The sequence below is a fragment of the Squalius cephalus genome (genome assembly GCF_949319135.1).
Source record: "Squalius cephalus genome assembly, chromosome: 2".
Taxonomy (NCBI): domain Eukaryota; kingdom Metazoa; phylum Chordata; class Actinopteri; order Cypriniformes; family Leuciscidae; genus Squalius; species Squalius cephalus.
In genome coordinates this window covers 56,337,262-56,350,477 of record NC_137123.1, presented here as the reverse complement: position 1 = coordinate 56,350,477, position 13,216 = coordinate 56,337,262, and the positions used below count along the sequence as shown (strand labels likewise).

Sequence of the window (13,216 nt, the reverse complement as noted above, 5' to 3'; positions counted from 1 at the left end):
TTTTTTTTCCCTAGCCCAAGAGCACCTATCACGGACCTTTTAACTTTACCTGAGCGCCTGGTTGAACCTCTTACAATGCATTTAATTGTTGCTATATAGTATTACATAAAAAAAAAATGTAATCTTTTTTTTATTTATCAAACTAAATCACAAAATGTGAATTATTTCAGTCGATCATTTTTTTTTAAATAAAATATCTGCATGCTGACAAAATTCATACCTCATAGGTTTTAAGGTAATACTGTCATTCAAAGAACATACAGTAACCTATTTAAACTTAATGCGTCTTAAGTACAACATAACACAGTAGTCTAAGTTGCAAACTGTATCTGTGTGATTCACTTAAAAGAAATGGCTCCAAGGAGTCATTCGTGTGAGAATCATCTGGAATACATTGGTCAGTCACACAATGTATGTTATTGATTGACTAAAAGAATCGACTCATAGAGCATAAGAAGAATCGACTGTGGCGCTGTGTTTTGCTGAATTCCTGCCATATAATGATATGGTAAAAATAGTAAGAGTTTGCTAGTACCCGGTTATAAATTAAGCATTTGATTCACTAAACCGACTCATAACAGTCATTTGTTCAGAAAGCGGGATACAGTGCTTTATGTTTTGATTCACTATAAAGAATCGGCTCATAAGAGGCATTCTTTCGATAAACGAACAAAGCTAGTCATGCTGTATGTTTTGTGTTGTAAATACAGTAAGCAGTGTTGGGAAGGTTACTTTGAAAATGTAATAGGTTACAGACTTCAAATTACCCTATTTAAAAAGTAGTGTAACTATTTCAATTACTTGATTAAAGTAATGTAACTGATTACATTTGAATACTTTTCTAAATTTCTAACGAATGTTTTCAACTGTAAATCATTTTCAAACATTTAAACGAGGCAGGGTTAACCTTACAGTAGTACTCAACACTGATTACTGTCACACTTTCAAAATCCTTGAATTAATTATAATAATTTAATTTTAAAGCACAGACTTTAGCACCTCTTTTTACTTTGAAATCGTTCTGAGGATAAAAATGTGAGTGGTGTTTGCCTGTACACATCATATACTTCAATATCTTATAGCCTAAACTTCACGTTGCCATTTAACAGATACGGGTGGACCCAAGTCAGCACTACAGTCAGGGGTCACAGTATTACTTGTTACTCACCTGCTAAATGGACGCAAGGCATTAAAACATCTGACTAGTGACTAAGAATCAATTATGTACAGTTTTTAAAAGTTTTGTTTATATACATTATATATGATTGTCCAAATTTTATGTTTCACTTCGAAAGTTTAATTCATTTGTTCAGCACATAAATATGAAACAGAAACACTAACAAACAACATTACAATCAAATGCATGGAGATGGTGAAATAATAACATACAGTAAAAGAAAAGGACAACTTAAATGATAATAAAATCAAATATGAGTTTATAGAAATAGAAAGCATGATAGAGCTGACATAATTTATATATGAAATATAGAATGGGTTCTAAACCAATGAACACAACTAAAAACATGTGCACAAACCAATAAATCAACATCTATAGATCACCATTTGAAATGAATATCATAATGATTGAAAGCTTTGGTCGTTAATATACTGGAAATGTCTGACTTAAGTTGCTTAATATCTGAGTAAAAATAAAAGAGTAAAGTCATTCACTTTTGTTTTTTGTTTTTCTCATGCATATTCTGCAGCAGCAATACTTGATAACCGCATATATAGTCAGGATTATGAGTGACACAGCAGAAAGCAGGAACAGAATGACATCAACAGAGTGATAAGAGTACCAGGGCATTTTGTAAGAGTCTGTGCGCAGGTGAGCGGCACCTTTGTGCCTCATAACAAACTCAATCCAGAAGATGGCGTTGTCCAGAGGCTTCACTGGGACGTCCTTGTGAAGCCTTGAGAGCCTCTGCATGTTCTCCCGATAAGAGGGCTCATAAAGGACCTCTTTGACAGTTTTAAGGAAGGAGTCCTTATCCACTGTGGCAAAGTCTACATTCTTGGCTACACCCTTTACTCTCATTTTAGAAAGATTATCAGGCTGGTCAAAAATCAGCCCAAATCCAATGATTGGTACCCCGTGGTAGATGGCTTCTTGAATTCCATTGGTTCCTCCATGTGCCACAAAGGCTCTGGTCTTAGGATGACCCAGAAGATCATTCTGAGGCATCCAGTCCATCATTAAGGTGTTGTTCCCTAGTGCAGATGGTCTCTTTCCTTTGTACCTCCAGATGATCTTCTGTGGAAGTTCTGCAAAAGCTTCAGCAACTGCCTCTGCCACATCATCAGGAAGCTGACCAATGAGAGTGCCCAGAGACATGATGATGACACCATGCTCCCCAGAGCTCTGCACAAAGTCCTCCAGATCTTGTGGAAGAGGCTTTGATGGCTTGCACTGAAAACCTCCCATGTAGACGATGTTTGGCATAGTGGGACGCGGGAATTCAAAAATAAAATCAACTCTATGGAGCCACAGATCAGCACCCTGAACTAAGGTAAGGAAGGACACTCCTGGGCCAATGAACCGTTCACAAAGTGCATTATAATGTGGCGCAAACAGGAAAGCGCCTTGTGCTTCAGCTACAGTGTACATTACTACATTCTTCACTCTTTGAAAAAAGCTCATGCGGTCTGATAACTCCACCATTGGAAAAGGAATATAAGAAAGTGGAGAAGGAGCTATTGCAAAATGACCTTCACTATACATTGTCCAACGGACATTGTAGACAATGGGCAGTTTCAGGAAATGGCCCAGAAGGACCCCTCCAAACAAGAGTGGATCTGTAAGGAGCAAATCATACTTGGCATCCCTAAAGGACTGCATTAGCTGCTGGTTTTCCATCATACTGTTTATCATCTCACTTTCTATTTTCGTCAACTCAAAAGTACTTGCCCACATCTCTATCTCCACCTTCAGACGAGCCCAGGTGGAACCTTCCCTCTGAATTTTCATGAGTCTGAGTGCAAACGTCTCGAAGAATTCTTCATCAAATCCTCCAGGGGAACTTATGGGGATTGATGTGTAGTGAGGAGAGAATTCTTTGATGTACCAGCTGTCTGACGACCGAATGACTGTAACATTGTGACCTTTGGCATGAAGTGCTTCAATCAAGATGTTCATGTTGACCCAGTGACTGCCATCCACAGGAAAGACAAGAACCTTCCCGCTCTGAACAACTGGGACAGTCGTCAGTAGAAGGACTATCCAGATTTGGCCACATGACTGAAAAATCTGTTTGTTCATGGCACCTGTGGTAAAGCAAGGGAACAAGAGTGATCCACTGAAAGACTTGAGCATGTCACATTCTATTTGTACAAACAATTTAAAGAAAGACTTAACCATTTCATATTTGACAGTCGAATAAGTCTGGTCAACATTAGGAGTTATTGCTCCTTTGATCCATATGCTGTTCCATACCAAGAAACATGTTCTTACCCATGAAAATGTAGACTACAAAATCATTACCAGAACCACTTTGTTGAGTGTAAGATAAGTCAAAGAAGTACAAGCACAGCTTACTCTCCTTCAGGCTCAAAGTGCATGACAAGACACATAAATACTATAGTATGTGAGTGAAGGGTCATTCAGTCTTTAAAGGTGAAAAGAGCATTTCCATGCAGAGGTCTAGTTAATGAGCTACCATTCAACTTTACAACTGTGGGACAGTATCAGATTCAGAACTCCTTCATCTTCATCTATGCCAGTTCTACTTAACATTTACATCTGTACATTTGGCAGAAGCTTTTATTCAAAGTGACTTGTATTAAAGGTATATATTTATCAGTTCATGCATTACCTGGGAATTGTACCCATGACCTTGGTGTTGCTAGTGCCACGCTCTCCTGTTGCTCTGTTCTACTGAATACATGTAATAAATAAATGAATGAATAAATAAATAGCATCACAAAATTAAATACCTTTTCACTATAATATGAAAATAATACCCAAGCAGAAAGTAGCCTATATCCCAGCTTATACTAACTGCAATAAAATGCAATAAATTCCCTTTTATTTTATTTTTACTTTTGATGATGAGCTAAATTCCCTATTTTTTTATTTTACTTTTGATGATGAGAGTAAAGGATTGGTATCCCATGGCAGATGACACTTTGGCCTAGAAGATTTTCCTAAGATTTTTTATTTTTTATTTTTTTTTACCTTGCCTGGAAGTCTGCCCAGTTTTATTATGAGCTCTCAAATATTTTCTCTCAGAAAACAGACCCATGAAAACGTGACATGCTAAATCATGGTTAAGTTGTAACATAAGTCACAAGTCCTTTTGTTCACTCCCACAACAGTACTGTTGTACATGCATACTGCAGTGTGTGAGTGAAAGTTCATGTTTTCAAAAGGCCAAAGGGTATTTAACTAGAGATATGGAGTTATATTTCAAAGTACTTTTTGATGTATTCAGTGTGCCCAATAGGAGCAAACAGCCAAGGGAGTTAAAGCATGTCTTTAGCAGATCTTTAGTTTATAATTTTGACTTTTACCTTAAGCATGTTTAAAACTGTGCAAATATACAGCTTGGTCAAGTTGAGTAGTAGACTTGATAGTTGGGCAGCTGCTTTGGAGGAACATTATAGACACCTAAATAATAACATTATAGGCAACAAAATAATAAAGTACACTTTTTGCCATTGATAGCATAGCAATCATCTGTGCTTGCTTGTTTCTAAAAAGTACCAGATGCCTCTGGAAACAACCATTTTCCAACCATCAATCATCATTTTTTTTTAAACACTATAATAAGAACACTGTCACCTCTTCCCTATTCTAAGAACACTGTGACTTCTTCCGTTTTACTGTTTAAATGTGGTATTAAAAGGTTTGCAACATTACATATCTGTTACAGCTAGCTAGATATTTTGAACAGCGCATTGGTGGGGATTTTGATCAATTCCAGTGAATGCAATCTCTTGATTTTCGCTAAAAAGTTGAATTCCGTTTTGTTCACTTAAATAAATCAGCCCGATTCGTGTTGGTTACTTAGTTACGCCAGTTGGTGGCGGCAAGTGTTTTTGAGTGTTATGAGTGAGTTTAAAACAATCGAATCAAAGGGCCCTATCTTGCACCCAGCGCAATTGACTTTGTATACTGACGCATGTATCATTCCTATTTTGCACCCGCGCACAGCGGACTTTTCCCTCCACAGAAGCACGTCGGTAAATTAGGGAATGAACTTGTGCAGCGAAAAGAGGCGGCGTGTTACGGCGCAAACGTTCCCTGGTGCTATTTTGCAGGTTTAGAAAACAATTCCGCCACAGACCAGGAAAAACCTAGTCTAAAGTCAGTGGCGCGTTGCACATGTTATTCATATGCTATTTTAAGGGCGCATGTTTGGCCATAATCAATGTAGCGTGTGCACAACGCGCATACACTTATCTCATCTACACATAGACGCAGCAGTTCTCATTTTTAGAAAACCATACATTATTACAAGGAAAAATATTAACACACGAGGGAAATCATTGTTGTGTCCATGAAGATGTGAAAAAATAGGCATAAATCTTGCTTACACATTTACCCAAATTTTTATACGCCTTTTTAACCGAAGCTAATTTGGGTGGGTTTCTCCCATTCCCAATGTCACTTCTCTGTCTTTTACGGCCCTGACGAGAACGTCGGTCTCCTCGGCTGTGAACCGCTCCTGGCGTGTGCCTGGCAAATCCGCCGTTATAATAGCATACCACACATATGAGTAATGTAGCTACTTCAGACCAACCCATTTTATTTTTCATCGAGCGCAAGTGTCATTTATCCCGCCGGCATAATAGCAACAGCGCCCGAGATCCGCACACATTCCGCCCATATTCACATTTGATACTTATATTTCAGATCGTTAAAATAGGGCCCAATGAGTGTTACTACGAGACTTCAGAATAAGGGCCCTATTTTAACGATCTGAAATGCAAGTATCAAATGTGAAATGCAAGTAACTTTGTGGGCGGATCTCGGGCGCTGTTGCTATTATACCAGTGGGATAAATGACACTTGCGCTCTATGAAAATATAAAATGGGTTGGTCTGAAGTAGCTACATTACTCATATGTGTGGTTTGGGTTAGGGATGTCCCGATCCGATCACATGATCGGAAATCGGGCCCGATCACGTGTTTTCAGACTCGATCGGAATCGGACGTTACCTCCCGATCAGGCCTCGGATATATATATTCTCATTATTTTTTAACACGTCAATATTTATGCGGTGGCACAGAGTTACGCCGGTTTCACACTGCACGCGTTAGTAAGCAGCGCAGGAGCGGTGAGCAGGAGCAGGACACGTGCGTTTTGCTTTCACACTGGCAGCGTTTGTCACGCGCGGCTGAACCGCGGGTTGTGTAGGCTACAGACAGATAGGCTACTCCATAATGGATAAGTTGGCATTGCTTTTTTTCGTTTTCAAATACATTTAAGAGAAAAGACTTGTCAAGAAGCTTATTTTATTAATAATTTCATTTATATAACTTTTGTTTCATCTTTGATTTTATTGTTATGGCAACAAGTTTGTTTTTGGACATTTGTTTTCTTTTTAAATTGCTGTTGGTCATTTGATTGATTGTTTAAATCACAATAGATATCATCAATGCACTTTTTGGATAAAACTGCGGTGTATTTTGGCCATGATATTGTCACTTTAATTCAGCAAAAGCGGCGCAGCAAAAATAGACTCGGCGCCGAAACGATCGCGGCACTGCTGCTCTGCTCTACTACGCACTGCCGCGCCGCCTCTGCTCGCGGTGTGAATGCTCTAAAGCCTGGTTTAATCTGTTAACATGGGCGGCGAAAAAAAATACGCGCTGCACGCTCTGCTAACAGTGCAGTGTGAAACCGGCGTAAGATTTAGGAGTGCAGTTCCTAAAAGCACATAACTGGCTTTGCAAACACTGTAAGCACTTTTATTTTTGATTTGTTTACATGCCTGCCGGGTATTTTAAGTTGAGGTGCTATTTGTTTATATATTAGACTTTTTTTTATATTTACTGTTGCACTAAAGTCCAAAAGTGAAGAATTTATGTATTACTTGATTGTTCAAGCTACCTCACAGAAGTGCTCTGTTTGTTAACAGAGTTGTTGAATGTTAAAATAAGGTGAATTAAATAAAAAATAAGGAACATCCTGGATCTGTTTTTTCGCTCTTCTTTATTCTTTTTTTATGTATTAAGTATCGGATCGGGACTCGGTATCGGCAGATACTCAAAATCAAATGACTCGGACTCGAGGGCAAAAAAACCTGATCGGGACATCCCTAGTTTGGGTGTAACGTGCAATAAACCAATCAGAGCGTCATCTCACATTCCCTTTAAAAGCAGGTGCGCTTGTTCCATGGCGGATTGCTTATAACGGCGGATTTGCCAGGTGCACGCCAGGAGAGGTTCACAGCCGAGGAGACAGACGTTCTTCATCAGGGCCGTAGAAGACAGAGAAGTGACATTGGGAATGGGAGAAACCCACCCAAATAAGCTTCGGTTAAACAGGCGTGTAATAATTTTGTAAGCTAGATTTATGCCTATTTTTTCACATCTTCATGGACACCACAATGATTTCCCTCGTGTGGAATATTTTTCCTTGTAATTATGTATGATTTGCAAAAATGTCAACTGCTGCATCTGTGTAGATGAGAGAAGCAAAGTGTTTGCGCGTTGTGCACACGCTACATTATGGCCAAGCATGCGCCCTTAAAATAGCATCTGAACACACCACTGAAAACGCGCCACTGACTTTAGACTAGGTTTTTCCTGGTCTGTGGCGGAATTGTTTTCTGGAACTGGAAAATAGCACCAGGGAACGTTTGCGCCGGAACACGCCTCCTCTTTTCGCTGAACCGCCCCCGGGAGCGGAAGTTCATTTCCTAATTTACCGACGTGCGTCTGCCGAGGGAAAAGTCCGGATGCAAAATAGGAATGAAACATGCGTCGGTGTACAAAGTCAATTGCGCTGGGTGCTAGATAGGGACCTAAGTGTGTTTAGTGTTTTCCCCACAAACGACAACAGAGAATTCAACAGTACTGTAGGCTATAGTTAGCCTACTTTTGCACATAATTCTTCCTTCCTCAATTATGACTGATTCACGTGACGTTCGTTCAGTGGTTTTGTCCAAACGTTCCACGTTCGTTCAGTAGATCTAACCACAGTCGTACAGAATGCATTAGTTCATGCTAAAGTCTTTCTTTTGAAACAAAACAGGAAAGCGGTTGAAAAGGAGAGGCTGCGGCAAACGAAAGATACGAGCGAGTGCAGTAGCCTAGGCTATACACGAGAACGATTCGTTCAATTCAAAGATTCATTTAAAACCATCGATGCTTTCACGAACTAAATACCAAAGCAGCGCAATTTGAAATAACTAACACCTTGCACGACTCCAGGCAATGCAAAAAAACAAAAAACCCTATTGAATTCACATGCGACCACTGACCAGCACACATACCACGTTTAGTCAAAACTTTAAACACTTGCTCTCATTTATGTAGCCTATTAGAAATCAACATGAGAACTCACCGATTGCGCGAGAAAACTACCACAACGTCCAAACAACTCTGTCCTGCAGCTTTTTAAACAAGTTTTTTTTTCCTTCAGCCAGAAACATAGGCTACTATGTTCTCTTTTTACTAAAAAAGTGCCCGGGGCACCTCCCCCTGTTGGGTTTTTGAGTGATATGACTGATTTACAGGATATGGTTCTGGTTACATAAAAGGACTGCAGTGAGTCCATTCACTACTTGTCTGCAGATCAGAAGTTATTACATGCAATTACATTCATATCAGCGTTTTGAATGAAACTTGACACAAACAAAGTCCGACCCGAAGAACAAACATGACAAGTTTAAACAGCTCCATTATTCAACTCAGTTCATGTATGTTTGTAAAGTGAATAAGATCGTTTCATGGGAAAGCCTGACACATCTATTAATCATACAGAAAGAGAGAAAATGCATTTAGATATAAAACTCAAATTTGCACCCTGCACCTCTGTCAATAAAGTTTCAGTGATTTGTACTTGTGTGATAATGTTTGAGCCTGTACTTCAATGTCATTTAGCAACTATCCTTTGAAAAAGTTTCTCAATTTTTTCCATATGCTATCATTATTATTTTTAGGCTTTGCCTTTGCCCTTTGACAAATGAAAAAAAATATGCTGTGGTTTTGGTGACAGATGCCCTGGAAATTTGGACACTTGACTATTTTGCCTCTTTGGAGCTCATTTAATTTGTTGGTTGCTGTATGTTGCCTTGAAAACTCAAACAGAGGTTTAAGTTTCAGACCTCTGTTGTATCTGATAATAATTCCTATAGGCTAATACTGTAATCTTGATTTTTTTAAAAAAAATTTTAGGCTACTGTATAAGTAAAGTCATGCCATTTTCATTTTTGTGACCTCATGGTCTTATAGTGATGGTCAAACATAAAATGGATTTTATTTTCTTTCTCTCTTTTCACATACAAATTCAATAAGCATAATTAGGCTGCATTATTTATGATTGGCTGCAAAGCATTTTTCAAACACACAGTGAAAACTTTTTTCAGCCCCAGTTTCACACAACTTAATGGAACTGCCATACGCCACAAAAAGAGTCATTTAAATCAGACTGCAATAGTATGAATGCCTTGTGGAAGTTGTGAGTGCATGTAAAATTCTTCTAATTCTGATAATTTAGAATAATTATCAGAAATAGAATAATTTCCTTAATCAGTATTTATGTATTCCAGTAAACAACATCTGAACATCCTTAAAAAAAAAAAAGATTAATTTACTTGAGAAGAGAAAATTGCATAAGACATTAAGGCTTGTTTTCATGTAATATATCTTGGATTTAGGCAAATTACCTTCCCTGCAATTGTTTTTCTTGCTTTAAGCATAAATCTGACCAAGTTTATTGAAATTTATGCTTTAAGAAAGCAGTCGGAGAGTGGGGTAAGATGAATAAATTTCATAAAAGATATATTTTCTGAAAACAATTCTTAATATCTTATGCAGTTTTGTTTCTCATTTACATACTGTATCTTGTTTTAAGTATATTTTAAAGGGAAAAAAAGTCAAAAATACTGATTAAGGAACTCATTTTTGAAATGAGTATATTATTTATGTAATTCTCTTTGGGAGAACCCTCTGCATGCCATCATTAATTTTGCATTTCATGTTAATCTCTTTTCTGTACTTCTACTTTCTCCCGCTGATATCTCGAAATAATGAGGTATCACTCATTTTCGGTGATGTGATACTATCACCTATAAGCTTGAAATTCAGCTGGCATCCCTAGCTATCAATTAAAGCGGCATGATCTGCAGTAACCTCTGTTGATTAAGATTCTGCTGGTGTGTGGAGGGTTCCAAGTGGCGTAAAATTGGTTGGGGGCGGGTGGTGAATGCTTCATTTTTTTGTATTCAACAGATCTGATGCTTCTCCATGTGCTGTTTACCAGAACATTGTGTCATCTTTTTTTGTGCCATGCAGTCGAAACGAGTGGGCAGATTTCACATAAATGTTGATGCATTTTCATATTTTTTTGCAAATATAAAGCAAATCGAAAATGCAATGTACAACTCAAGAAAATTAGAACATTTGTTTCAATCAGAATGAGTGGGCTGGGTTCAAATAAATAAGTTAAGTTTATTTCTGAGAAAACTAACAAAATGATCAAACTATTTGGCCAACAAATTTAGCAAATATAGTCAATTGTATACATTTGATTTGATTTGAAAACAACATGGCCCTTTCCCAGTATTTTCTTGCTGAAGTATTTCCTCAGTTGCTACCCCAGAGGGTGGTGCTCACTGTACCCTACTGTGACTGGAATACAAATGAATATATAAGTGTTTGGTTATTCACCCATTGATTTCTGAAACAGGTGATGCAACCAGGAGGTCCTTGAAAGAAATTGTAGAACACTCTGTGAAGCATCGCTCACACAAAACAAACACATACGCCTGGAAACCAAGCATACGCACACTGTCGGCACAGTTACAGCACCTGTTCTAAACGTGTGCTATCCCTGTGTTCTGCAAGGTTATTGAAACTGGATTTGATGATTTGTGGCTTACTGATGCAATTTTATGCTTTTCTGGGTCACTGCAATGTAATGCAATGAATACATATGAGTGTGTGAGAGAATATATGAGTAAAAATACAGTAAGAAGCTTACACAGATTGTATACCTCTCACAAATGACCTACAAACGTGGAATAAATGCACCCACATTTTATACTGATTCAGACATGCTGCTCTGCTTAGAAATGTAAATGCATCCCCTCCTGTCCTTGCCAGTCCCTTATATCCTCGTATTCTATGTCATTCCCTTTTCTTTCCTCTTTCCCCTTGCCATCAACAAAAATAACGTACCACGTACATTAAGGCAGACGTGAGATAAAAGCACATTTGCTAAAACAGCTCTGCCAGTTAGCTGGCTTCTACAAGTCTTTGAGCTCTTTGTGACTCGTGTTTCAAGGGACTTGTAGCCGAGCGTGCTGTGCTGTATCAGGTGAGCTACCGAGCAAGTTTACAAGGCGAATTCAGGTTAATTGGGACATTTGCTATTGCGATGACTGAGGAAAAGTGTTCCAGTTAACCTGAATTCACCCATATGTCAAAAAAGCCATATATGGAGCTGGTTTGGTGATGCAGAAGTCAAAATGTATTCGTTTACAAATCATGCACTATGGTCTAAGTGTTTTGAGGTCTTAGTATTGTGCAAGGAACCATGCAAAAATAAGTCTTCATTTATTGATCATATATATAATCACATAAAAATGTGTGAATAGAAATCAAAGTTGTTGGTGTTTTACTGTCACTGGTGTTCATTCCAGTTTGAAACTGCAGTGAATTATATTTATATTTATTTATATGTAAGTTTTTGGAGTTTGCAAAAGGCTTGTTTTTCCAATGAGCCAACCTTCACATAGATCTTTTCTACACAATGACCACAGGCTGTCAAGCTCCAAAAAGGACAAAAAGCACAATCAAAACACCATAAAAGTAGTTCATACGACTTGTACACTCTGAAGCCACATGATAGATTTGCCTGATCCTTGGAAAGGATTTATGTGAACATTCTTCAAAATGGGGCCAAATGCAATAATGTAAAAGTTATTAAGAATGAAAAAAAAAAGAAAAAAGTGAACACAAAGATAAAACCTTTCTTTTCAGCAAATAGACACATACATTCCCTTCCTGCTGGCACAGAAACCATTTGCTGAAATGCACAACCAGCTGTGAACTCATTAACCTGGCAATTAATTTGAACAAAGTTTATCTACACTATATAAGGTCACAGCAAAGATGGCAGTAATGTACCACAGTATGTCAAGTTAATTGAACAGAAAGACACCTCTCCATAAGCACCCTGTTCATTTAATTACCACCAGTTAAAAGGACAAAAGAACAGTCACTGAATGGAGAGAGAGAGAGAGAGAGAGAGAGAGAGAGAGAGAGAGAGAGAGAGAGAGAGAGAGAGAGAGAGAGAGAGAGAGAGAGAGAGTAGTGCGAAAGTGAGACGACTCTCGATAATACGATATTACATCTTTGACTGATCTGAATCTGACACTCAATAATGGATGGTTGGAATGAAATGCCACTGTCAAAGCATTCCAGTGCATTGAAACGTTTACTCCCTCGAATTTCCCAGAAATCACCATCACTTTTCTGTCTTTTTTAAGAATTCTGTTTGTAATCAACTTTTATCTCTAATGTGCATGAAAAGGAAACAATCCTGCAAACTTACAGTAAGTATTATACAGAAATTAGATTTTAGAGTAATATATTTGTTAATGCCGCCATGCCATTATGTACAATATCTATTGTATTTTGTTTAATAAAAAAAATAAAAAAATGCAGGACAAGCTCATATTTCATAATTTCAAATTTTTAACAGCTACAAAGATGCAGGTTTGCGTATATTGCAATACAACAATGTCGTTGATCAATTTAAAACAAAGTTTTAAAGGTGCTGTATGTACCGTCATTTTTTTTGACTGCACTAAATCATTAAATACCATCATATATTTAGGAAACATTCTAAGTTCATATACTTGTTTCTCTGAAAAAATTTGCTCTCATTCCTGTTGCATGTCTAACCCATGTGCTGTGAGAGTGGTATTAAAGACCAGATAACTTTAAACTTACATTACTGAAGAACGTTTGTTTAGAACTTTAAGAGAACCTTTCCAGAATGTTCCCTGTTAGCTTGGTTTGTCTTGTTTTAGTAAAGTA

At 37.9% G+C, this 13,216-nt stretch overlaps 2 protein-coding genes across 4 annotated transcripts in view; one reads left to right on the top strand and one right to left on the bottom strand.

The window, feature by feature from the left end:
* Positions 1-13,216, top strand: part of elfn1b (extracellular leucine-rich repeat and fibronectin type III domain containing 1b) — a 112,734-nt gene that overhangs the window by 71,487 nt on the left and 28,031 nt on the right. The window lies entirely within an intron of this gene.
* On the bottom strand, positions 9-8,746 carry LOC307146499 (UDP-glucuronosyltransferase 2A2-like). 3 transcript variants are annotated; one of them, XM_079850605.1, is made up of 3 exons: positions 8,514-8,746; positions 3,813-3,874; positions 9-3,264 (listed from the first exon to the last, which is right to left on the bottom strand). In XM_079850605.1, exon 3 carries the CDS (start codon positions 3,257-3,259, stop codon positions 1,664-1,666), a length of 1,596 nt encoding a protein of 531 aa, XP_079706731.1. In that variant the 5' UTR covers positions 3,260-3,264; positions 3,813-3,874; positions 8,514-8,746; the 3' UTR covers positions 9-1,663. The 3 variants fall into 3 exon arrangements, with proteins under 3 accessions (XP_079706731.1, XP_079706730.1, XP_079706732.1); XM_079850604.1 differs by lacking the exon at positions 3,813-3,874 and having other exon boundaries at positions 1,028-3,264; XM_079850606.1 differs by lacking the exons at positions 3,813-3,874; positions 8,514-8,746 and adding an exon at positions 3,356-3,548 and having other exon boundaries at positions 1,028-3,264.

Coding starts and splice junctions, on each gene's coding strand:
- LOC307146499 (XM_079850605.1), bottom strand. CDS start 3,259: ATGAACAAACAGATTTTTCAGTCATGTGGCCAAATCTGGATAGTCCTT.